The sequence below is a fragment of the Mobula hypostoma genome, chromosome 28 (genome assembly GCF_963921235.1).
Source record: "Mobula hypostoma chromosome 28, sMobHyp1.1, whole genome shotgun sequence".
NCBI lineage: Eukaryota > Metazoa > Chordata > Chondrichthyes > Myliobatiformes > Myliobatidae > Mobula > Mobula hypostoma.
In genome coordinates this window covers 21,169,469-21,195,902 of record NC_086124.1, presented here as the reverse complement: position 1 = coordinate 21,195,902, position 26,434 = coordinate 21,169,469, and the positions used below count along the sequence as shown (strand labels likewise).

The following is a 26,434-nucleotide window of genomic DNA, read 5'->3' as shown; positions in this document are numbered from 1 at the left end:
CCGTGTGGAACCTTGTCAAATGCCTTACTGAAGTCCATATGGACAACATCCACTGTTTTACCCTCGTCAAAAAATTCAGTAAGGTTTGTCAAACATGACCTTCCACGCACAGATCCATGTTGACTGTTCCTAATCAGACCCTGTCTATCCAGAAAATTATATATACCATCTCTAAGAATACTTTCCATCAATTTACCCACCACTGACGTCAAACTCACAGGCCGATAATTGCTAGTTTACTCTTAGAACCCTTTTTAAACAACGGAACCACATGAACAATACGCCAATCCTCCGGCACCATCCCTGTTTCTAATGACATTTGAAATATTTCTGTCAGAGCCCCTGCTATTTCTACACGAACTTCCCTCAAAGTCCTAGGGAATATCTTGTCCGGACCCGGAGACTTATCCACTTTTATATTCCTTCAAAGTGCCAGGGTAGTGTGGCAGAGGCAAATAAATGTGGCGAAGGGCTGGCGGTGTCCTGATTCCAAAAGGAAAGGATGCGGAGAACATCAATCAGTTTCGACTAATCTGCCTTCTGAACGTCAAGGGGAAAACCATCTTCACTGTAGTAACTCAAATGCTGGCCGGTGACCTGGAGAGAAACAAGTACATTGATACATCTGTACACAAAGCAGGAATTCCATGGCTCCCAGGTGTTTGGAATGTACAAACGTGAAATGGCACCCAGATCCCAGCAGCTTGGAAGGACCAAAGAAATCTCCATGTGATCTTCCTGGACCTTGCATTCGGCTCAATTCCCCGTGCCCTCCTCTGGGAAGCATTTGACTTCTTCCAGATGTCAGAGCCCATCACAACGCTGGTGAAGTTGTACTCTCCTTGTGCCTCACAACAGCAGATTTGACTACAACCTGGCAGAGACTGGACGTAGGCATTGTGGCAGGTTGCACCCTATCACCCCTGGTCTTCACAGTGGCCATGGAGGTCATTATCAAGGCTTCAAGATGGGTGGTAGGTAGTGAAAAAACAAGTGCTGTACCACGTGGACGATATAACGACACTGACCACTACTGCAGCATGCACCGAGCGACTACCTGGAAAGCTGCAGGAAAACATCAAGTGGGCCCGAGAGAACCAAACGCAGCAAGTCACAAGGCATCTCCATAGTCAAGGGAATCATAATCCCATCTCCCTGAACTCCTCCCTCCCCTCCCCATCTCCATCACGCCCTTCCTCCCCGTCCCCATGACTCCTTCTCTCCCCTACAATCTCCTCGTCTCTGTGATCTTCTCACTCCCCTACACCCCTCCCTCCCCATTCTCCTCCCCTCTCCATGACCCCTCCCTCACCTACACCCTCCCATCTCCGTGACCCCATCCGTCTCTGTGACCCCACCCTCCCCTTCACGCCTCCTGTCTCTGACCCACTCCCTCCCCTACACCCTACCCCATCTCTGTGACCCCTGCTTCCCTACACCCCTCCCTGACTCTGTGACCCCCCTCCCTCCCCATCTTCCTGACTACCTTCCTCCCCAACTTCAGACGGTGAAAACCCTTGGCCGATCAGGCACTGATCCAAAGGGCCTCGACTGTGGCCTAGAGGGCTACAGATGGGGGGACGGTGGAGGGAAATGGGTCAGAGGGAGGAAATGGAGGATGAGTTGAGAACAGCGAGATCCTGGCAGAGGGCAGGAGGAAGGGTAGTGGGTGAGGGAGCAGGATTGTGAGGGAGAGGGAGTGTAGTAGGGTTGTGTGTGCAGAAGGGAGATCGCGCTGGAATGGAATGGGAGTGGAGTTGGGCAGATAAAGGGAGGGAGGCTGGGACAGAGGGAGGCAGAAGGAGGGGGAGGAGGGGTAGGCAGAGGGGGTAGCAGTGAGGGAAGGGGAGAGAGAGAGAGGGAGGAAGAGAGTTGGGGAGAGTGAGAGGATAGAGAGAGGGAGAAAGGGAGGGAGAGGAGGAGGGGGTGAGATGAAGGAGTGGTGGAGGTGAGAGGGAGAGGGAGGGGTAGAGGGAGAGGGTGGGAGAATGGGAGGAAGATGAATTGGGGGGAGAGAGCAGGAGGGAGAGGGGGAGAGGGAGGTGAGATGGGGGTGAGAGGGAGAGAGAGAGTTGGAGAGTGGACGCATGCTCGCAGGTGTGTGTGTGTGTGTGCATGCCTGCCTGAGTGTGCGTATACATGAAAGACAAAATGTATATGTCCATGAATGTGTGTGTGTGTATCTGTGTGTTTTGGTGTGTATCTATGTGTGTGTGTGTGTGTGTATATCTGTGTGTGTTGTTATATATCTGTGTGTGTCTATCTGTGTGTTGGTGTGTATCTGTGTGTGTGTATCTGTCTGTGTTGGTGTGTATCTGTGTGTGTGTGTGTGTGTGTGTGTGTGTGTGTGTGTGTGTGTGTTGTGTATCTGTGTGTGTGTCTATCTGTGTGTGAGTGTGTGTGTATCTGTGTGTGTTGTGTATCTGTGTGTGTGTATATCTGTGTGTGAGTGTGTATCTGTGTGTGAGTGTGTATCTATGTGAGTGTGTGTGTGTATCTGTGTGAGTGTCTGTGTATCTATGTGAGTGTGTGTGAGTGTCTGTGTATCTGTGTGTGAGTGTCTGTGTATCTATGTGAGTGTGTGTGTGTATCTGTATCTGTGAGTGTGTATCTATGTGTGTGTGTGTGTATCTGTGTGTGAGTGTGTGTGTGTATCTGTGTGTATCTCTGTGAGTGTGTATCAATGTGTGTGAGTGTGTGTGTGTGTGTATCTGTGTGTGAGTATGTGTGTGCCTGTGTGAAGTCTTCAAACTCCTCCTGTGAACCCATGGGCGCCCCCCCCCATTGCTCCGGTCCTCTCCCGCGCCCCAGCAAACATGCGGACTTAGTGGGTTAATCGACCCCCTCCCTCACCACCAGCGTGTGTGGGTAAGGGGGAGAATCTGGGCAGTAGTGAGCTGAGGGGGAAATAGGGGTAATGGAACAGGAGGAGGGTATGAGGATGGTTGTGGGTCAGCACACAAGCAGAGGGCCGAAGGGGCTGTTACTGAGCGGGGCGGCAATGAAGATGGACCCAGTTGTGTTGAGGTTGGCCAAGAACAGACAGACTTGACGTGATTTAGCTCAGCCTGGAGAGGCCTGGTACCATCGAATTAGGACACCTGGGGAAAACAGAGTTCTTCGTCCAGGCTACTGCACTCAAATCTAGTCCAGCGGACATTAATTAGGCCGTATTACCCAACTTCTGCACGAACTAGAACCCTGCCAATCAGTTCAGCAAAGTAGGCCCACATTCGTCAAACAAGGTAAAACAGTCTAATTCTATTCCAGAGTCACTTAACTTCCTCCTTTGTTACAGGTATCTGTACACTGACCAGTGTCTCTCAGTCCCTCTCTCTGAGGGGGAGATATGTACACTGACCAGTGTCTCTCAGTCCCTCTTTCTCAGGGGAGATCTGTACACTGACCGGTGTCTCTCAAGCCCTCTCACTCAGGAGGAGATCTGTACACTGACCAGTGTCTCTCAGTCCCTCTCTCTCAGGAGGAGATCTGTACACTGACCAGTGTCTCTCAGTCCCTCTCTCTCAGGGGGAGATCTGTACACTGACCGGTGTCTCTCAATCCCTCTCTCTCTGGGGGAGATCTGTACACTGACCGGTGTCTCTCAGGGGAGAGCTGTACACTGACCGGTGTCTCTCAGTCCCCCTCTCTCAGGAGGAGATCCGTACAATGACCAGGGGTCCCTCAGTCCCTCCCCGCCAATGCTGGCCCCTACACTACTCCATGTGTCCGTACCACCTTCATCCCCAACACCCCACCCCGTCTCCGAAACCCCCTCCCCATCTCCATCACTGCCTCACTCCCCCATACCCCTCCCCATCTCCATGAACCCCTCTCTCCCCTACATCCCTCCTCGTCCCCATAACCCATTTCTCCCCTACACCCCTCCTTGTCTGCATAACCCCATCTCTCCCCGACACCCCACCATGTCTCCATAACCCCATCTCTCCCCGACACCCCACCTCGTCTCCATAACCCCATATCTCCCTGACACCCCTCCTCATCTCCATAACCCCATCTCTCCCCTACACCCCACCTCATCTCCATAACCCCATATCTCCCTGACACCCCTCCTCATCTCCATAACCCCATCTCTCCCCTACACCCCACCTCATCTCCATAACCCCATCTCTCCTCTCCACCCCTCCTCGTCTCCATAACCCCATCCCTCCCCTACACCCCTCCTTGTCTCCATAACCCCATCCCTCCCCTACACCCCACCTAATCTCCAAAAACCCATCTCTCCCCTCCACCCCCCCTCGTCTCCATAACCCCATCTCTCCCCGACACCCCACCTCGTCTCCATAACCCCATATCTCCCTGACACCCCTCCTCATCTCCATAACCCCATCTCTCCCCTACACCCCACCTCGTCTCCATAACCCCATATCTCCCTGACACCCCTCCTCATCTCCATAACCCCATCTCTCCCCTACACCCCACCTCGTCTCCATAACCCCATCTCTCCTCTCCACCCCTCCTCGTCTCCATAACCCCATCCCTCCCCTACACCCCTCCTTGTCTCCATAACCCCATCCCTCCCCTACACCCCACCTCATCTCCAAAAACCCATCTCTCCCCTCCACCCCCCCTCGTCTCCATAACCCCATCTCTCCCCTCCACCCCTCCTCATCTCCATAACCCCATCTCTCCCCTACACCCCTCCTCGTCTCCATAACCCCATCTCTCCCCTACACCCCTCCTCGTCTCCATAACCCCATCTCTCCCCTACACCCCTCCTCGTCTCCATAACCCCATCTCTCCCCTCCACCCCTCGTCTCCATAACCCCATCTCTCCCCTACACCCCTCCTCGTCCCCATAACCCCATCTCTCCCCTCCACCCCTCCTCGTCTCCATAACCCCATCTCTCCCCTACGTCCCTCCTCGTCTCCATAACCCCATTTCTCCCCTACGTCCCTCCTCGTCTCCATAACCCCATCACTCCCCACAGCCCTCCTCATCTCCATAACCCCATCTCTCCCCTACACCCCTCCTCGTCTCCATAACCCCATCTCTCCCCTCCACCCGCCCGTCTCCATAACCCCATCTCTCCCCTCCACCCCCCCTTGTCTCCATAACCCCATCTCTCCCCTACAGCCCTCATCTCCATAACCCCATCTCTCCCCTACACCCCTCCTCATCTCCATAACCCCATCTCTCCCCTACACACCTCATCTCCATAAGCCCATCTCTTCCCTGCACCCCTCCTCATCTCCATAACCCCATCTCTCCCTACACCCCTCCTCATTTCCATAACCCCATCTCTCCCCTACACCCCTCCTCGTCACCATAACCCCATCTCTCCCCTCCACCCCCCTCGTCTCCATAACCCCATCTCTCCCCTACACCCCTCCTCATCTCCATAACCCCATCCCTCCCCTACACCCCTCCTCGTCTCCAAAAACCCATCTCTCCCCTCGACCCCCCCTCGTCTCCATAACCCCATCTCTCCCCTACGTCCCTCCTCGTCTCCATAACCCCATCTCTCCCCTACGTCCCTCCTCGTCTCCATAACCCCATCTCTCCCCACAGCCCTCCTCATCTCCATAACCCCATCTCTCCCCTACACACCTCCTCATCTCCATAAGCCCATCTCTTCCCTGCACCCCTCCTCATCTCCATAACCCCATCTCTCCCTACACCCCTCCTCATTTCCATAACCCCATCTCTCCCCTATACCCCTCCTCATCACCATAACCCCATCTCTCCCCTCCACCCCTCTCGACTCCATAACCCCATCTCTCCCCTACACCCCTCCTTGTCTCCATAACCCCATCTCTCCCATACACCCCTCCTCGTCTCCATAATCCCATCTCTCCCCTACACCCCTCCTCCTCTACATAACCCCATCCCTCCCCTACACCCCTACTCATCTCCAAAAACCCATCTCTCCCCTCCACCCCCCCGTCTCCATAACTCCATCTCTCCCCTACACCCCTCCTCGTCTCCATAACCCCATCTCTCCCCTACGCCCCTCCTCGTCTCCATAACCCCATCTCTCCCCTCCACCTCTCCTCGTCTCCATAACCCCATCTCTTCCCTGCACCCCTCCTCATCTCCATAACCCCATCTCTCCCTACACCTGTCCTCGTCTCCATAACCCCATCTCTCCCCTACACCCCTCCTCGTCTCCATAACCCCATCTCTCCCCTACACCCCTCCTCGTCTCCATAACCCCATCTCTCCCCTCTACCCCTCCTCATCTCCATAACCCCATCTCTCCCCTATGTCCCTCCTTGTCTCCATAACCCCATCTCTCCCCTGCACCCCTCCTCGTCTCCATAACCCCATCTCTCCCCTACACCTGTCCTCATCTCCATAACCCCATCTCTCCCCTACACCCCTCCTCGTCTCCATAACCCCATCTCTCCCCTCCACCCCTCCTCGTCTCCATAACCCCATCTCTTCCCTGCACCCCTCCTCATCTCCATAACCCCATCTCTCCCTACACCTGTCCTCGTCTCCATAACCCCATCTCTCCCCTACACCCCTCCTCGTCTCCATAACCCCATCTCTTCCCTACACCCCTCCTCGTCTCCATAACCCCATCTCTCCCTCCACCCGTCCTCATCTCCATAACCTCATCTCTCCTCTACACCCCTCCTCGTCTCCATAACCCCATCTCTCCCCTCCACCCCTCCTCGTCTCCATAACCCCATCTCTCCCCTACGTCCCTCCTCGTCTCCATAACCCCATCTCTCCCCTACACCCCTCCTCGTCTCCATAACCCCATCTCTCCCCTACACCCCTCCTCGTCTCCATAACCCCATCTCTCCCCTACACCCCTCCTCGTCTCCATAACCCCATCTCTCCCCTCCACCCCTCCTCGTCTCCATAACCCCATCTCTCCCCTACGTCCCTCCTCGTCTCCATAACCCCATCTCTCCCCTCCACCCCTCCTCGTCTCCATAACCCCATCTCTCCCCTACACCCCTCCTCGTCTCCATAACCCCATCTCTCCCCTACGTCCCTCCTCGTCTCCATAACCCCATCTCTCCCCTTCACCCCTCCTCGTCTCCATAACCCCATCTCTCCCCTACATCCCTCCTCGTCTCCATAACCCCATCTCTTCCCTCCACCCCTCCTCGTCTCCATAACCCCATCTCTCCCCTACACCCACTCTCGTCTGCATAACCCCATCTCTCACCCACACCCCTCCTCGTCTCTATAACCCCATCTCTCCCCTACAGCCATTATCTTCTCCATAACCCCATCTCTCCCTGACACCCCTCCTCATCTCCATAACCCCATCTCTCCCCTACACCCCTCCTCGTCTCCATAACCCCATCTCTCCTTTACACCCCTCCTCATCTCCATAACCCCATCCCTCCCCGACACCCCTCCTCGTCTCCATAACCCCATCTCTCCCCTCCACCCGTCCTCGTCTCCATAACCCCATCTCTCCCCGACACCCCTCCTCGTCTCCATAACCCCATCTCTCCCCTACGTCCCTCCTCGTCTCCATAACCCCATCTCTCCCCTTCACCCCTCCTCATCTCCATAACCCCATCTCTCCCCTACATCCCTCGTCTCCATAACCCCATCTCTCCCCTCCACCCCTCCTCGTCTCCATAACCCCATCTCTCCCCTACACCCACTCTCGTCTGCATAACCCCATCTCTCCCCCACACCCCTCCTCGTCTCTATAACCCCATCTCTCCCCTACAGCCATTATCTTCTCCATAACCCCATCTCTCCCTGACACCCCTCCTCATCTCCATAACCCCATCTCTCCCCTACACCCCTCCTCGTCTCCATAACCCCATCTCTCCCCTACAGCCCTCCCTGACTCCGTGACCCCCTCCCTCCCCTACTTCCCTCTCCGTCTTCCTGACTGCCTTCCTCCCCAACTTCAGATGGTGGAACCCCTTGGCCGATCAGGCACTGACCCAAAGGGCCTCGCCTGTGGCCTAAAGAGCTGAAGATGGGGGGACGGTGGACGGAAATGGGTCAGAGGGAGGAAATGGAGGATGAGTTGAGAAGAGCGAGATCCTGGCAGAGGGAAGGAGGAAGGGTAGTGGGTGAGGGAGCAGGATTGTGAGGGAGAGGGAGTGTAGTAGGGTTGTGTGTGCAGGAGGGAGATCGTGCTGGAGTGGAGTTGGACAGATAGAATGATGGAGGGAGGCTGGGACAGAGGGAGGGGGAGGAGGAGAGGGAGGGGTAGACAGGGGAAGCAGCGAGGGAAAGGGAGAGGGAGGTAAAGAGCGGGGGAGAGTGAGAGGAGGGAGAGGGAGAATGGGAGCGAGAGGAGGATGGGAGATGGAGGGGTGGTGGAGGTGAGAGGGAGAGGAAGAGGGTGGGAGAATGGGAGGGAGATGAATGGGGAGAGGGAGGGGAAGGGAGGGTGGTGGAGGTGAGAGGGAGGGATAGAGGGAGAGGGGGTTCGAGGGAGAGGGAGTGGAGAACGGGAGGAAGGGTTGGGGGGAGAGAGACTGGGAGGGAGGAGGGAGGTGAGAGGAGGAGGGAGGGGTAGATGTCGAGGGAGAGGGAGAACAGGCAGGAGATGGGTGGGGGAGAGAGAGAAAGGGGAGGTGGAGGAGAGAGTGGGAGGGAGGGTGGGGGGAGACAGAGGGAGGGTGGAGAGCGAGGGGAGGCCTCACTTCTACAGCCTCAGCCACCCTGCTGTAACACCCTGAAGTTTAACAACGTCCCTCTGTCAGGGTTGGAAGGGATCGTGGTGATTTTCTGGCCCTCTGCTTAATAGTAACCCTTTTGACGTTGTTCACAGCAAATCCAAATCTCTGACAAATACCTTCAACATTCCAGAAACATTGGCTCCTCGTTCAGCCCCTAGTCAGGATGAGGTGAAGGCTGAATCGATCCGCAGTTTGAGGAAATCTTTCGCCAGTCTCTTCTCTGAATGAGGGGCTCATCTCTCGCTTCTCCTCCTCCCTCCCCTCCTCATCCCTCTCTCCAGCTTGGCCTCTCTCTCTCTCTCTCTTCCGCAGGCTCTCTCCCACATTTCGAACTTCACTTGGCCCAGCTCCCCCCTTTTCTTTCTCTTTACCTTCTCCTATCTAGCTCCCTCGTTCCTCTTTCCCATCTCGGATCCTGTCTTCCTCTCTTCCTGCCTCCCTCTTTCTCCTTATCCTCACTTCTCACCTTGCCTCGTGGTCTGTCCCAGTCTCATAGCTCTTTCTCTGCCCCCCTCTCTGACTCTACACTCTCTCTCTATTCCACTCCTCCTTCTCTCTCTTCTTTCCATCTTTACCCCCTCTCTCTCTGTTCCACTCCTTTCTCTCTTTCTGCCCTCTTTCTCTCTACCCTCTCTTTCTTTGTTCCACTCCTCTCTCTGCCTTCCCCCTCTTTCTCTGCCTCTCTCTCTGTCTCTACCCCCCTCTATCTCTGTTCCACTCCTCTCTCTCTGCCTCTCTCTCGGTTTCACTCACCCTTCTCTTTCTATCCCCCTCTTTCTCTACCCCTCCATCTGTCCTATCCTCTCTCTCTCTAAGTCTGTTCCACTCCCCCTCTCCCTCAATGCCCCCCACTTGCTATCCCTTCCTCTTTCTAATCCCCTCTCTCCCTCTGTCCCTGACCTCTCTCTTCATCTCTCTATTCCCTCTCCTGTCTCCCTCTCTCCCTTTCAATCTCTCTCCTTCCCTCCCCTCTCCCCCATCACCCAACTTATCAGCCACTAAAGCAAGACACATGAAAGCCGTTTCTAAGAAAGATTTGTTACTGGACACGTGTCTTTGGACAATTGCAGTGAGGGAGAGAGTGTGGAAGAGAGAGACAAAGAGAGAGAGAAGAAATGCATGTATCATGAATCATTGTCCCACTATTGCACAGAGATATCTATATATATAAATATATTTATATATATATATTTGAAAGTAATTCCCTTGTGAGTCCCCGGCAAACCCTAAAGGACCGGTTAGGCCATTCCGAATCGCACTCGGAACTATTTTCCGAAATTCCAAAGGTTGGAAAGATCCAATAGTTTGGCTGTTCCAGGAACTGAACTCTTGGACTGAGGTGGGTGCCGGGCGGGGGGGGGGGGTGATCGGGGAAGGGAATGTTTCCCATCCATTGGCCGGAAACTCTGGGGCCGTCTGCTCTGATTGGTGGACGCTGCTTGACCTGGCACTCTCATTGGTTGATTGGCCGAGCCCGAGGCGGCCTCCGTGGAAGGATAACTTCTCCGTCGCTCCGAGCCGTTACTGTCTGGAGATGCCCTGGGAATTGATGTCTCACCTCTGGAGTGTCCTGGACTCAGGGCACTGTGTAAAGCCATCTCCAATAGCTCAAAGTTGCCCAGAGACCATGGCCCGATTGGCACAAGAGCCTCTGGTTGCCAGGAGACTAACACCCGTGGTGATGGAGGCCTTGGCTACTTGGAGACCAGCATCTTTGGTAACTGAGGTATGGCTGCCAAAAGTCTGGTCCCTGGCAGCGGATGCCATAGTTGCCAGGAGACCAGTACCCTAGTTATAAAGTCTACGGCTGCTTGGAAACCCTGTGCTCTAGCAACAGAGGCTATGGTTGCCTGGAGACCAGTGCCCATGGTGAAAGAAGCCATGGTTACCTAGAGACCACGCCATTGTTGCCTAAGGGCTAGTGCCCTAGCAACAGGCCATGGCTTCCTGGAGACCAGTTCCCCTAGTAACAACAAGACTGTCTCTGAAGCACCTGGTTGCTAGGAGATCCAGGAGTGGGGAACCCCAACAAGGGAAGCAGGGCTGCCTAACCACGTGCCCGATTGGAAGCCCCGAGCGTCCCGCGGGTTTGCCGGATCCTGAGGGTGGGAGAGGGTTGGTTGGGAGGGCGGTGGCGGGAAGAGTTCCCGTCCCACCCTGAATTGTTGATCGATCGTGGAATGCACAGACGCTCCCCCACCACCCCTAGACTCCCACCCCGCCCCCCCTGAATCCACCACCCCACCGGTTTTGCGTACCGTGGTGTTTGTGTCACTGTGAACCGTGATGGCATCTCACGAGGGAGGCCTCACAGGAGCTGGGTCCACGAAGCCCGTGAACCGACTCTTCCGCCAGCCCTTCCTCCGGGGCAGGGCAGGGAGGAATTCCCCTCCTCCGCCACCCTCCATTCCCAAGCCTCCCAGCCCTGCAATCCATCCAGCAACCCCGGACGGGGCAAACGTTTCCAGCTCCTGTGAACCTGCCTCTCCTCCTCAGTAGCTACTGTATCTACCCTCGTGCAGGTCTCGGTGTTGTGAGTGTACCCGCGCCACCTTATATCGCGGCGCCCTTGAACCCCCTTGGAATTGTAACTTTGCACTAACTCTTACCCGCTTCTTGAACTGTTACTGCGAGCTGGAACGCCCATCGGTCAGGGGCTGGTCTCCCCCCACACACCTTGCCAACACCTGCTCTGCACCCCTACGAACTTCCATCTCCCAACCCCACCGCTATCTCCCGTCGTCATTCCATCCCTATCCTCCCAAATCCCGATAGATTCCAACCAATAAATTTGGATGGGAGAGGTCTGGAGGGTCATGGACTGGGTGCAGGTCGATGGGACTAGTGGAATAAAGTTTCGACACAGACTAGAGGGGCCGAATGGCCTGTTTTCTGTGCTGTAGTGTTCTATGGTTCATAGAAAAAAGAGGGCTATGGCTAGCCCTAGGTAATTTCTAAAGTAAGTACATGTTCGGCACAGCATTGTGGGCCGAAGGGCCTGTATTGTGCTGTAGTTTTTCTATGTTTCTAATATCACCCCCCCCCCCGCATTCCCAAGCCCGCCTACACCCTCCATATTTTACAGAGATAACATTGTGGAATAAGCCCTTCCGCCCCTTCGTGCCACACGGTTTATCCCGACCCTAAACACAGTGGGATGAGGTGAGAGTGAGAGTTCGGCAGACACCAGAAGGGCTAAACTGGCCTGTTTCCGTGCTGTAATTGTTATATGGTTATGGTAGTACTTGTCGCTCTCACTTTCAACCTCCACCGCTGGCTAGCAGTCCTGCGAAAAGGTGTAAGTCTCTTCCCGCCAGTACACGGCCTTTCCAACAGCAAGCCTCATGTTGTGCCTCCTTGCCGGCGGCTCACTGAAACGGAACTCCTTTCGGAGTCAGGGGAGCTACAGAGGACGGGGAGGGGGTCTCCCCGAGTGCTCGTGAGCCAGAGCCCCAGCTGAGTAAATAGCCCCACTGCGGCATATCAGCCGGGAGCTGGATGATCATGCACTTTGGTGGAAGAAATGAAAGGGCTGACTATTTTCTAAATGGACAGAAGATACAAAAAGCTGAGGCGCGAAGGGATTTCGGAATCTTTGTGCAAGATTCCCTAAAGGTTAATTTACAGGTTGAGTCTGTGGTGAGGAAGGCAAATGCAATATTTGAAGAGGACTTAAATATAAAACCAAGGATGTAATGTTGGGAATTCATGAAACACTGGTAAGGTCTCACTTTCAGCATACTGAGCAGTTTTGGACACCTAATCTTAGAGAAGATGTGCTAAAACTGGAGAGGGTTCAAAGATGGTTCATCAACATTATTCCAATGATTAGGCTGTGATTATAATGACCAATTAACCTAGAAACCTTTGCACTCGAAACATAGAAATCTACAGCACATTACAGGCCCTTCGGCCCACAATGTTGTGCCGACCATGTAACCTACTCCAGAAACTGCCTAGAATTTCCCTCTATTTTTCTCAGCTCCATGTACCTATCTAAGAGACTCTTAAAGACCCTATTGTATCCACCTCCACCACCATTGCTGGCAGCGTACTCCACACACCCACCACTCTCTGTGTGAAAAACTTACCTCTGACATCTCCCCTGAACATACTTCCAAGCACCATAAAACTGTGCCCCCTCGTGTTAGCCATTTCAGCCCTGGGAAAAAGCCTCTGACTATCCACACGATCAATGCCTCTCAGTATCTTGTACACCTCTATCAGGTCACTTCTCACCCTCCGTCACTCCAAGGAGAAAAGGCCAAGTTCACTCAACCTATTCTCATAGGGCATGCTCCCTAATCCAGGCAACATCCTTGTAAATCTCCTCTGCACCCTTTCTGTGGTTTCCACATCCTTCCTGTAGTGAGGTGACCAGAACTGAGCACAGTACTCCAAGTGGGGTCTGACCAGGGTCCTATATAGCTGTAACGTTACCCCATGGCTCTTGAACTCAATCCCAAGTTGATGAAGGCCAACACACCGTACCCCTTTTTAACAATGTGGGAGGAAACCAGAGCACCCGGGGGAAACCCACGCGGTCACGGGAAGAAAGTAGGAACTTTCTTACAGAGGATGCCGGAACTCCAAGCTGTGAGACTGCCACGCAACCCTGGTGCCCTATATTTCATGCAGACCCGATGTTCAACCCGGGTATGGGGGAAAGGAACCCAGTGCAATCCATCAGGATGGGGGATATTATCCAACCCATCCAACCTGACTCAGTTTCTTTGACAAAAACACGTTTTATTAAACAAAACTCTATTATAAATTCAAGCTACTACTACACACTTGCCTTACAAATGAGAAAACAGAAAAATCACGACTGAACTAATACCGTCCCATCCTCAGCGAGGTTGGCATGTATCCCTCCACAGTGTCCAGTGGCCCTGAAGCACCTCTACGTGTTTTATCCATGGCTACCCGGGCACGGACATACCCCCTGAACACTCCGGGTGTAGGCCAACTAGGACACCCTCCTCCCTCCCGCACCCCCCCCCAAAGATGAGGAAGGTTGGGGCACAAATGCAGCCAGAAGGCGAGGAGCAGCCCCTGCTTATTACAAACGATGTGCCACACGACGACAAACATGGGGACAATAACGGTGACCCAACTCAATTAATTACTGACACTGCTGTATCGAAGCGGTTAGCGCGACGCTTTCCGAGAGTCCAGAGTTCGATTCTGGCCTCGTCCTATCAGGAGTTTTTTAATGTCCTCCCCGTCAGAGTGTGTGAGTTTTCTTCAGGTTCCTCCGGCTTCCTCCCATGGTCCAAAGACCGACCTGGTCGGTTAATGGGTCGTTGTAAATTGTCCTGTGATCAGGGTAGGTTTAAATCGGGGTTGCCACGGGCCCCACGGCTTGAAGGGCCGAAATGGCCTGCTCTGCACTGTGTCACTAAATTAAAATGTTCCCGTTCCTGTCAAGGATAGTGTTTACCCCCAGCGATGGTCCCAGAATGCCTCCACGTGACCTGGGCATGGGACGTACCCCACGGAATATCGACAGGCAGTCCGTCCAGGACCACGGATCCTCCGCTATCCACTTCTAGGACCATGGATAGCACTCTTTGTCAGACCCAGGTGTAAGTTTATAGAGACAACATCATCCATCCTTGTCTGTGCCCCTTACTGGAAGACTGCATGAAATAGGGTAGGGCTAAGACAACACAATACGACTTAGTCCAACCCAACCCAACAGAGTCTAACTCAACACAACATAGTATACAACCCAACACTGTCCAATCCATCCCAACAGCCCAACTCAACCCAATATAATCCAACCGATCAATATCCATCCCAACACAGTCGAACCCAATAAAGCCCAACCCAACACAGTTTAACTCAATGCAAGACATTACAATCAACACTGTTCAACCCAGCGTACTCCAACCCAACACACAATCCAGCCTGACACCATCCACCCCAAATAGTCTAACCCAACTCAACACAGCCCAACTACACTCAGTACAATCCAACCCAATGGGTTGAACTCAACCTAGCTAAAGACCTACCCATCCCATGACGTCATGCAGACCATCCTAGCTTCGCCGACCCTATTCTCTCATTCCCAATCTCCCACCTTCCTGCCTACCTCCTACCACAGCCCGAATCCTCGGCATCCCCTTGCCAACACCTGCCCGGCTCCGTAGCAAGGTCTGAACCCCCCTTGAAGTCGGGAAGGTGTATTTTAGGATGGGAAATCCAACCCAACTCTACCCAACACAGCCCGATCAAACATAATCCAATCCAACCCAACACAGACCAACCCAACCTGTATCTCCTCCAGTATGTCTCGAGGAAAGCAGATGGCCGTTCCAGTTCCAGCTCCTCGACTGTAAATATGATCAGAGGTGCTTGTTAAGCTGTGAACTTTCCAAATACAATGTGTCCCTCCACGTACTGTGACTGCTCCCTGCACTGTGGCAATGGGTGTCTCTATACTGCCCTCTCTAACCGATCAAAGATGGGGGCATCCAAACTCCGGCTGAGAATAAAGCTCTGCCCAGCATCTTCTTGTCTTGGGCAGAGCACGTGGACGATTGTGGCAAGGGGAATCACGGATGGCGCAGTGCATGGATTGATCAGATAAGGGGTTCTTCCTCCGCTACCCCGCACCCCACCACCTCCAACTGATGATGTCCACCTGAATCCAGACGGATTTCTCCCTCATTGTCCGGGCTGTGAATTTTCGACTCATCTGGGGGAAAGTAGAGTCTATTTATGACTAGTTCTGCCGGTCAGGACTGCTGCAGCCTCAACCGACAACAGCGGGGAAATTTCTCCGCTTAACAAAAAAAAAAATCGTCCGGCAGATTGGAGGAAACGTGCAGAATCAGAAGCCATCAATCGCATTGGGTTGGCAAGAGGGAGAAAGAGATGGAGGGTGTTGTCGGAGGAAGTGACTAAAACAGTCCCTACCCTGCCAGACGTCAGAATGGCCACAACGCCCCACACCTACCGGAGGATGACAGTGAACTGTCAGCCCACCAGCTGAAGGAGGGAAAAGACAGTCGGAGTCTGCTGACCCCACCCCCCATTTGCCAGCCACTTTCTAAGACAGGACTAAGATCAGTGGCCGTGCCCTCTGTGTTTGTAATGATTCTGTGAGCTGTTCTGTGGGAACGCCATGACTCCTCTCCAAGGGCGGTGTTGGAGGGGGTGTCACCCGTGTACAAAACAAAATATTTATTCAGATCGTGAGCCACCTGTTGAACTTCCTGCACCCATTTTTTCGGAAAGTTCGGTACATATCTGTGAAATTCGTCACTTTATTTAATGTTTGTGTACAGAATAGTCAATTTCAGTCATGGATATTGTAGAATGAAGCACTGTTACGGTTGGTAAAAGTCTGCAAAATACACAACTGTTCTAATTGGTCGGTTTATTCTTTCCTCACTCCTGAGGCACACGGTCTCAACCCGATTCGCTGGCAATTCCTCCCCCCATGGACGCTGCCTGACCATCTGAGTTCCTGCAGCAGACTGTCTGTGGCTACAGGTTCCAGCATCTGCAGTCACTTGCCCCTCTTATTGAGTTGGGCAGTTGGTCATAAACTTCTCAACTCCTGGATTAGATCCCAGCCTGTAACCCACTCCTGGGGATCTGTTGTTCTACATATAACCCCACTCTCCCCCAAACCCCTGTATTAGATCCCAGCCATTAACCCATTCCCGGGAAACTGCTGTTCTATATATAAACCCACCGAAACCCCGCATACGATCCCATCCTGTAACCCACTCCTGGGGATCTGTTGTTCTACATATAACCCCACTCCCCCTCCCAAACACCTGAATTAGATCCCAGCCATTAACCCACTCACCACTCCTGGGATCTGTTAGTCTATATATAACCACTTCCACCCCCACCAAATCCCTGGAAGAGATCCCAGCCATTAACCCACTCCTGGGGATCTGTTATTCTATATATATAAACTCCTGGATTAGATTCCAGCAGTTAACCCACTGAACCCCTGGACCAGACCCCAGCCTGTAACCCACCGCAGGGATCCATCATTCCATATATACATATCCCTGGACCCCTGGATTAGATCCCAGCCGTGAACCCACTCCCAGGGATCTATTATTCCATATATACCCCCTCCCATGACACCCCCCTTTGATTAGACCCCAGCTTCTAACCCACTCCAGTTTATCTGATATCTAAGGTATTCCGCAAGGGTCTGTGTTGGGACCAGTTCTTTTTATGTTGTATGTCAACGACTTGGAGGTTGAGATTGAAGGCTTCGTGACCAGGTTTGTCGACGATACAAAGACAGGCGGAGGGGCGGGTAGAGCTGAGGGAGCAGGGAGCATGCAGAAGGACTTAAACAGATTAGGAGAATGGACAAAGAAGTGAGAGATGGAATGGGCATGCGTTTTGGTAGCAGGAGTGAAAGCACAGACCTTTTCCTAAACGGGGAGAAAATTGAAGAATCCAAGTTGCAAAGGGATTTGGGGGTCCTTGGGCAGAATTTCCCAAAGGTTGGGTTGGTGGTGAGCAAGGCAAATGCACTGTTGGTATTCATCACAAGAGGACTGGAATATAAAAACAAAGATGTAATATTGAGGCTTTATAACGCACTGGTGAGACCTCAATTGTGAGTAGTTTTGGAGCTCTTAGAACAGATGTGCTGACGTCAAGAGGGTTCAAAGGAGGTTCATGAAAATTATTCCGGGAATGAAAGAGTTAATATGGGAGGAGTGATTGATGGCTCTGGAATTCGGACTAATGAGAGGGAAATCCCTTTAAAACCGATCAAATGTTGAAAGGCCTCGGTAGGGTGGGATTTGAAGAGCATGTTTTCCACAGTGGGAGAGCCTCTGACCAGAGACCACAGCCTCAGAATACAGAGACGTCCATTTAGAGCGGAGATGAGGAATTTCTTTTAACCAGCGGGTGGTGAATCAGTGGAATTCGTTGCCAGAGGCGGCTGAGGAAGCCAGGTCATTGGGTGCATTAAAGGCGGAGTTTGATTGATTCTTGATGAGTCAGGGCATGAAAGGATACGGGGAGAAGGCAGGGGATTGGGTTTGGCAGGGAAATGGATCACCCATGATGAAATGGCAGAGCGGACTCGATGGGCCGAATGGCCTAATTCTTCTCCTACGTCTTGTGGTCTTGTATATAAACCCCTCGAGGCCAGATCTGTTACCAACACTCCCCGGGGATCTCTTACTATATATTATCAACTGCCGAACCTCTGGATTAGTTCCCAGCCTGTAATTCACTCCCAGGGATCTGTTATTGTATATATAAACCCCCCTGAACCCCTGGATTAAATCTCAGTCTATAACCCATTCCCAGGGAACTGTTATTCTATACATAAACCCCTTGCATCCCTGGATTAGATCCCAGTCTGTAACCCACACACAGGGATCTGTTATTCTGTATATAAACCCCTTGAATCTCTAGATTAGATCCTAGTCTGAAACCCGTTCCCAGGGATCTGTTATTCTATTCATAAATCCTGAATCCCTGGATTAGATCCCAGTCTATAACCCACTCCTGGGGATCTTTTATCCTATATATAAACCCCTTGAATCCCTGGATTAGATCCCAGTCTGTAACCCACTCCTGGGGATCTTTTATCCTATATATAAACCCCTTGAATCCCTGGATTAGATCCCAGTCTGTAACCCACTCCTGGGGATCTGTTATCCTTTATATAAACCCCTTGAATCACTGGATTAGATACCAGTCTGTAACCCACTCCTGGGGATCTGTTATTCTCTATACAAACCCCCTGAACCCCAGGATTAGATCCCAGTCTGTAACCCACTCCTGGGGATCTGTTACTCTATATATAAACCCCCTGAACCCCTGGATTAGATCCCAGTCTGTAACCCACTCCCGGGGATCTGTTATTCTCTATATAAACCCCCTGAACCCCTGGATTAGATCCCAGTCTGTAACCCACTCCCGGGGATCTGTTATTCTCTATATAAACCCACTGAACCCCTGGATTAGATCCCAGTCTGTAACCCACTCCCGGGGATCTGTTATTCTCTATATAAACCCCCTGAACCCCTGGATTAGATCCCAGTCTGTAACCCACTCCCGGGGATCTGTTATTCTCTATATAAACCCACTGAACCCCTGGATTAGATCCCAGTCTGTAACCCACTCCCGGGGATCTGTTATTCTCTATATAAACCCACTGAACCCCTGGATTAGATCCCAGTCTGTAACCCACTCCCGGGGATCTGTTATTCTCTATATAAACCCCCTGAACCCCTGGATTAGATCCCAGTCTGTAACCCACTCCCGGGGATCTGTTATTCTCTATATAAACCCACTGAACCCCTGGATTAGATCCCAGTCTGTAACCCACTCCCGGAGATCTGTTATTACCGGTGACCAGTGATGTTCCACAGGGCTTGGTGTGGGGACCGATTGTTTTCACATTGTATGTCAACGGTTTCAAAGATGAAATTGAAAGCTTTGTGGATATGAAGATAGGTGGAGGGGCAGGCAGTGTTGAGGAAGCAATGAGCCTGAAGAGGATTTAAACAGATTAGGAGAATGGGCAAAGAGATGGCAGATGGAATACAATGTCCGGAAGTGTGTGGTCATGAACTTTGGGAGAAGGTGTAAAAGCATTGACTATTTTCTAATCGGGGAGAAAACTTTAAAAAATCTGAGGTGCAAAGGGATTTGGGTGTCCTCAGGTAGGATTTCCTAAAGGTTGATTTGCATGCTGTGTCAGTGGTGAAGGCAGCAAATGCAATGTTAGCATTCATTTCAGGAGGATTGGAATATAAAAGCAAGAGTGTGATGCTAGGGCTTTATAAGGTACTGGTGAGGCCTCACCTTGAGTATTGTGAACAGTTTTGGGCTCCTCATCTAAGCTGTGCTGGCATTGGAGAGGGTCCAGAGGAGGTTTACAAGGATGATTCCGGGAATGGAAGTGAGCAGTGATTGAAAGCTCTGGGCCTGTACTCACTGGAATTCAGATAATGAGGGGGATCTCATTGAAACCTAGTCAATGTTAAAGGCCTCAACAGAGTGGATGTGGAGAGGATGTTTCCTATAGTGGGAGAGTCTAGGACCAGAGGGCACAGCCCCAGAATAGAGGGACGTCCAATTAGAACAGAGACGAGGAGGAATTTCTCTAGCCAGTGGGCGGTGAATCTGTGGAATTTCATTTCCACAGGTGGCTGTGGGAACCAGGTCACTGGGTGTACCTACGGCAGTTTGATAGCTTCTTGATTAGTCAGGGCGTGAAAGGTTATTGGGAGAAGGCAGGAGACTGGGTTTGAGAGGCAAACAGATCAGCCATGATGAAATGCCAGAACAGACTCGATGGGCTGAATGGCCCAAATCCCCCTCCTATATCCTGTGGTCCATACCCCCGGGTTAGATCTCAGCTTCTAACCTCCTCCTGGTGATCTGTTACTGTATATATACAAACCCATACCCCTGGATTAGATCCCAGTCTGTAACCCAGTCCCAGAATCTGTCATTCTATATATAAACACCCTAAACCCCCGGGTTAGATCTCACCTCGTAACCTCCTCCTGGTGATCTGTTACTGTATATATACAAACCCGTACCCCTGGATTAGATCCCAGTCTGTAACCCAGTCCCAGAATCTGTTATTCTATATATATAAACCCCCTGAACCCCCTGGGTTAGATCACAGACTGTATCCCACACCAGGGATTTGTTATTATTATATATATATATATATATATATATATATATATATATATTTGTTATAATTATAATATATATATCTAAACCCACGAACCACTGGAGCAGATCCCAGCCTGTAACTACTCCCAGGGATCTGGTACTCTATATATAAACTCCCTGGATCAGATTAGATGACAGCGGTATATGGGAGGGATGGGTTAGATTGATTTCAGAGTAGGTGGGAAGGTTGACACAACATCATGGGCCAGACGGCCTGTACTGTGCTCTAAGTGTGAGGTGATGCGTGCAGCACAGTGGCCAGCGGGGTCCTGTGGAGTGTTGTAGAACAGAGAGACCCGGGGCTACAGATACATGGTTTCCTGAAAGCGACGATAACTGCATCTCAGTGTGGTATGGCAATTGTCCCATATCTGACTGCAAAGCACTCCAGCGTGTGGTGAAAACTGCCCAGCGGATTATCAGCACCCAATTGCCCACCACTGAGAACATCTACCATAAACGCTGCCTGGGCAGGGCGAAAAGCATTATGAAGGATGCATCTCACCCTAACCATGGACTTTTTACTCTCCTCCCATCCGGTAGGTGCTACAGGAGCCTCCGCTCCCGCACCAGCAGGCACAGGAACAGCTTCTTCCCTGAGGCTGTGACCCTGCTGAACCTCTCATCACAGCACTAAGCAGTATTACATCCATATTGTACTGTCTCAGTACTTTTATATTTGTGTGCTGTAGCAGTTACTTTTTATTCGCAGTTATTTTGTAAATAACACTATTCCTTGCATTTCTGGTTGGATGCATTTCATTGGCTTTGTACTCAGCACAACGACAATAAAGTTGAATCTAATCTAATCTAGTAAAGGGTAGACAGGGTGATGAAGGCGGCTTTGGGCATGCTGGCCGTCATTCAGGCTTCTGAGTACAGGAGTTGGGACGTCATGTTGCAGTTGCACAAGACGTTGGTAAGGCCACACTTGGAGTACTGTGCTCAGTTCTGGTCACCCTGCTGTAGGAAAGATGCCATTGAGCTGGAAAGTGTGCAGGGGAGATTTATGAGGATGTTGCCGAGACTCGAGGGACTGAGTTATGGAGAGAGGTTGGGCAGGTTGGAGCTTTATTCCCTGGATCACAAGAAACTGAGGTGTATAGAATCAGAAGGGGTGTAGAGAGAGTGAATTCACAGTTTTCCCAGAACTGTAAAATCAAAAAAAGGTTTGTGAAGGGAAGAGATTTACTAAGAACCTGAGGGGCAATCTATGGAACGAGCTACGTGGAAGTGGTTGAGGTGGGTACAATTACAACATTTAAAAGGCACTTGGATAGGTTCATGGATACAGAAGGTTTCGAGGGATAAGGGCCAAACGCCAGCAAGTGGCACCGGGTAGATGGGAGTCTTGGTTGGGACAGACCAGTTGGGCCGAAGGGCTGTGTGACTCTATGCCTTCAGATTTGGGGAGGTGGACAGCGGCAGGGCGCGGTCTTGGGCCCCATGTCCACGACTCCCTGAAATTGGCTGCACCAGTTGATGAGGTGATAGAGCAAGCGGTTTGTGCAACACTATTACAGCGCAGGGCATGCGAGTTCGGAGGTCAACTCCAGTGTCCTCTATAAGGAATCTGTACTGTCCACCCTGCCGGGTGTGTGGGTTTTCTCCGGGCGCTCTGATTTCCTCCCGCTGTCCAAAGACCCTGGTGGTAGGTTAACTGGTCGTTGTAAATCGTCCTGTGAGTTTGTTCATTAGGTGCCGTGCCGCATGACAAGAGGTGATCACGGTCTTTCCATGACCGTGATTGTTCTCGGCAATCTTTGCAACAGAAGTGGTTTGCCATTGCCTTCTTCTGGATAGTGTCTTCACAAGATGGGTGACCCCGGCCCTTCAGAGATTGTCCGGTGTCAGTGGTCGCATCACCAGGACTTGTGATATGCACCGGCTGTTCCCATGGCTTCACATGACCCTGATCGGGGGGATAAACAGGTGCTAACCTTGCCCAAGGGTGACCTGTAGACTAGCGGAGGGAAGGAGCACCTTACACCTCCTTTGGTAGAGACGTATCTCCACCTCGATACAATAGATGTGTGGGCACGTGGCCAAGTGGTTAAGGCATTGGACTAGTGATCTGAAGGTCGTGAGTTCGAGCCCCAGCTGAGGCCGCATGTTGTGTCCTTGAGCAAGGCACTTAACCACACATTGCCCTGTGACGACACTGGTGCCAAGCTGTATCGGCCCTTGCCCTTCCCTTGGACAACATCGGTGTCGTAGAGAGGGGAGACGTGCAGCATGGGCAACTGCTGGTCTTTCATACAACCTTGCCCAGGCCTGCGCCCTGGAGAGTGAAGACTTTCCAGGTGCAGATCCATGGTCTCGCAAGACTAACAGATGCCTTAAATCTCCACCCCACCACTGACGTCCCGTGATTAGGCTAGCGTTAAGTAGATTGGTTGCTGGGGCTGCACGGCTCAAAGGGCCTATTCCGCGGTGTTTCTCGAAATAAATAAATAAGGTAGATAATTGTTGCCGTTAGTAGTTGTGGCATTGACTTCAAGACTCGTGTTGCAACTTTATCAAACCGGTTGGGAAACATATGGGGTATCGCATTCATTTCTGGTCACCCCTCCATTACAGGAAGAGTGCGGGGGCTTTGGAGCCGGTGCAGAAGGGGTTCACTGGGATGCCGCCTGGATTAGATACAAGGAGAGTTTGGACAAACTTGGGTTGCTTTCTCTGGAGCGTCAGAGACCAGTGTGGGGGGAGATGTGATAGAGGTTTATAAGATTACGAGAGGCATAGATAGAGTAGAAAGACCATCTTTTTTCCCAGGGATGTAGTGTCTAATACCAGAGGGCATGCATAAGGTGAGAGGAGATACGAAGGACATTTTTTTTTACACAGAGCAGTGGGTGCCTGGAATGAGCTGTCGGGTTGGCGGATACGAGAGACTGTTAGACACGTAAAAGTGCAGGGATTATGGTCAGCATAGGCACGACAGGCAGAAGGGCCTGTTCCTGTGCTGTATGTACCGGTCTCAGGGCCCGCCTGTCACCAACTTCGGGGGTGGGGGTGGGACCGCCCGGCGCGGAGCGGGACCACCGTGGCGACCGCCAGCAGCAGCTGCCTGGAGAAGGAGGATCCCTTCGACGGTGGACTTCCTTTCCTCTGTGGGGAGTGTGGGGGTGTCGGAGGATCTGAAAATTCCAGAACTATTCCCTGGTGTGGTCATAATTCAGTGACTTGCTACCTCTGTCTTTCCTGGTCGTACGGAAAGCAAATACAAATGTTGGCATTCATTTTGTAGGTCTTTTAACCCTTGCAGTTACTTGGCTCTACCCACAATCACACTGTACCTTCCGATCCTATGTCACCTCTTTCAAAGGAATCGATTTCACTTTTTACCAACAGAGTCACACCACCTCCTCTGCGCACCTGCCTGCCCTTTCGACAAAACGTGGACCCTTGGATGTTAAACTCCCAGCTATAAACTTCCTTCAGCCACAACATCATGCCTGAAAATCTCTAACTGTGCTACAGGATCATCTGCTTTATTCTATATACTGTGTGCATTCATACACAACACCTTCAGTCCTGTATTCATCATCTACTTTGCCCTGATGTTACCAGAAGTTAAATTGTTTTGCAGGATCTCATTCACTCCTGCACTCTCCCTCCCTTTTATTTTTTCCTCACTTTTCCAAACTGCTGAACCCACCCTCCGAGTTTAAAGGCACACCAACCTATCCACCTATCCCCCCAGTCTGCAATTTTGCCCTATACTTCCCTCACAGTCTCACTGCCCCTCCTGTATTCCAACTGCCCCCTCACTCTGCTTCCCAGCCCCCTGCCAAATTAGTTTAAACACTCCCCCCCCCCACAACAGCTCTAGCAAACCTGCCCGCAAAGATATCGGTCCCCTTTGGGGTCAGGTGTAGCCTGTCCCTTCCCCAGAAGGGATCCCAATGACCCAGGGGTCTGAACCCCTGCCCCCTGCCCTAGTTCCTCAGCCAAGCATTCATCTGCCAAATCATGCTAATCCTACCCTCACTGGTGTGTGGCACAGACAGCGATCCAGAGATCACTACCCTGGAGGTCCTGCCTTTCAGCTTTCTGCCTAACTTCCTAAATTCCCTCCTCAGAACCTCCTCCCTTTTTCTATCTATGTCATCGGTACCAATATTTATCATGACTTCTGGCCGTTCACCCTCCCCCTTTAGAATATTATGGACCTTCTCTGAGACATCCCTGATCCTGGTACCTCGGAGGCAACACTCCTTCTGGGTGTCTCGATCACGTCCACAGAATCTCCTGTCTGCTCCTCTAACTACGGAATCCCCTATCGCTACTTCCTCTCCTCTTTTCCCTCCTGAGCCACAAAGCTACAGACCTGGTCACCACAGCTTTTCCCTGGTACGCTGTCACCCCCAACAGTAACCAAAGTTTGAGGGGATGGCCACAGGGTACTCTGCACTGACTGCCTATCCCCTTTCCCTCTCCTGACCCTCACCCAGGCACCTGCCCTCTGCAACATAGGGGTGAGTACCCCCCCACCCCCAGCAGCTCCTGTCTATCATCTCCTCAGATTCCCGTACGAATCAAAGGTCATCGAGCTGCATTTCCAGTTCCTTAGCATGGTCTTTAAGGAGCTGCAGCTCGATTCATTTTGTGCAGATGTAGTTACCAGGGAGACTGGAGGTCTCCCAGAAGGTCCCACATCCCACATGAAGAACACATCACTTCCGCTGGACCCATTCTCACTGCACCAGCTGTACACCAATAGACAATGAGAAAAAAAACACGTACTCTAGTCTCGACCCCTTCGTTCTCTTCTTATCCAAACCGCTTGAGCCAAAACTTCAAACTAACCACTCTAACACTGTCCCATTCATAAAATGGCTGCTCTGATTAACTGCTTTCCATTGGCTTTGCCAATTGCCTCATAAATCACGATGACTGAAGCCCATGGAAAAGTTCAGCTGGGCCCACTTCTGTGCTTTCTGACAAGGGGAAGTGTTCGTATTTCTTTCCATTAATGCGCATGTAAAATTTAACTTGCAGAGGAGGACGTTCTCGGGAAGGGGGCTGGAATAGCTGGGTTGATCCTGGGGCCTTTTAAAACACCACTCTGTCTACTGGTGGCATCCGGTGGCTGCTGCCCACCCACAGCTACGTAGTCAGCCCCCACACCAAAAACCCCCCTCCCTCTGCCCAGGAGGAATTTTCAGTGGATTCCCATTGCTGTGCACATGTCTTTGGTTCTTGCAGCAGGACTTTGAACATGGGGAGAAACATCCCTCTCTCCCTCTCCCTCCTTCCCCACCTCTCCCTCATCCTCCCCATCTTTCTCTGTCCCTACCATCTCTCCACCTCAACCCTACCTTCTCTCCCTCACCCCTCTCCGAATATCTCTCTCCCCACTCCCCATCTTTCACTTTTTCATCTCTCTCCCCCTCTCAATAACCACTCTCTTCCCCATATCTCTTTCCTCCCTATTTGTCTCACCCTATCCCACCTTCCAGTCTTGTCTTTCTCTCATCTCCCTGTCTCTCTCTTCCCACCCCATCTCTTTCTCCCTCTTTCCACCTCTCCTTCCCTCTCCCAATCCTGACTCTCTCACCCCTCCCCATTTCTCTTTCTCTCCCTCCATCTCATTTCCCTTCACCTCTGCCCCATCCAAATCTCACTTTCTGCCCTCTCATCTCCATCTTCCTCTCCCCATCACACTCTACCCCCAGCCCTGTCTGTCTGACCCTCCACCCTGTGTCGGTGGCGCTGACGACTGACACCGCACTAGACACAAAAGCCCACTGGTACTCCAATAGTTGAAGTGCTTTTCAGGAATTTGTATTTTGAACTTTAAAAAAAAAATAAATATAACATTTTTAAATGGATAAAGTTGGCAGCAAGTCATGAACAGGGCCTTTGCTTCAATTTCACCCTCATGCCAATGCTGACTAGCCCCACCATCTCGTGCGACGGCTATTTCAGTTCCACCTGTGGGGAAGAGTGATCACATCGCCGCGAGGGTTTGAGGCTGCCCCATACATCGATCCCAATCACTGTGTGTTGACTCTGCATGTTTTCCCCGTATTCCCCCCACCCCGCCTGAGTACTCCAGATTCCCCCTCCCCACATCAAATGTGTGGAGACG

General features: G+C 51.8%; 1 protein-coding gene across 2 annotated transcripts in view; it reads left to right on the top strand.

Annotated features, from left to right (window-relative positions):
- The window catches only part of LOC134339041 (synapsin-1-like), a 193,779-nt gene extending 182,936 nt beyond the window's left edge, over window positions 1-10,843 (top strand). The window contains exon 14 of one of the 2 annotated variants that reach the window (XM_063035311.1): window positions 8,768-10,843. In XM_063035311.1, the coding sequence (XP_062891381.1) occupies window positions 8,768-8,795 (28 nt within the window). In that variant the 3' untranslated portion in view covers window positions 8,796-10,843. Of the gene's footprint in view, window positions 1-8,729 lie in introns of both variants that reach the window. The other variant, XM_063035310.1, reaches the window with a different exon arrangement.
- The last annotated feature ends 15,591 nt before the right edge of the window (window positions 10,844-26,434 follow it).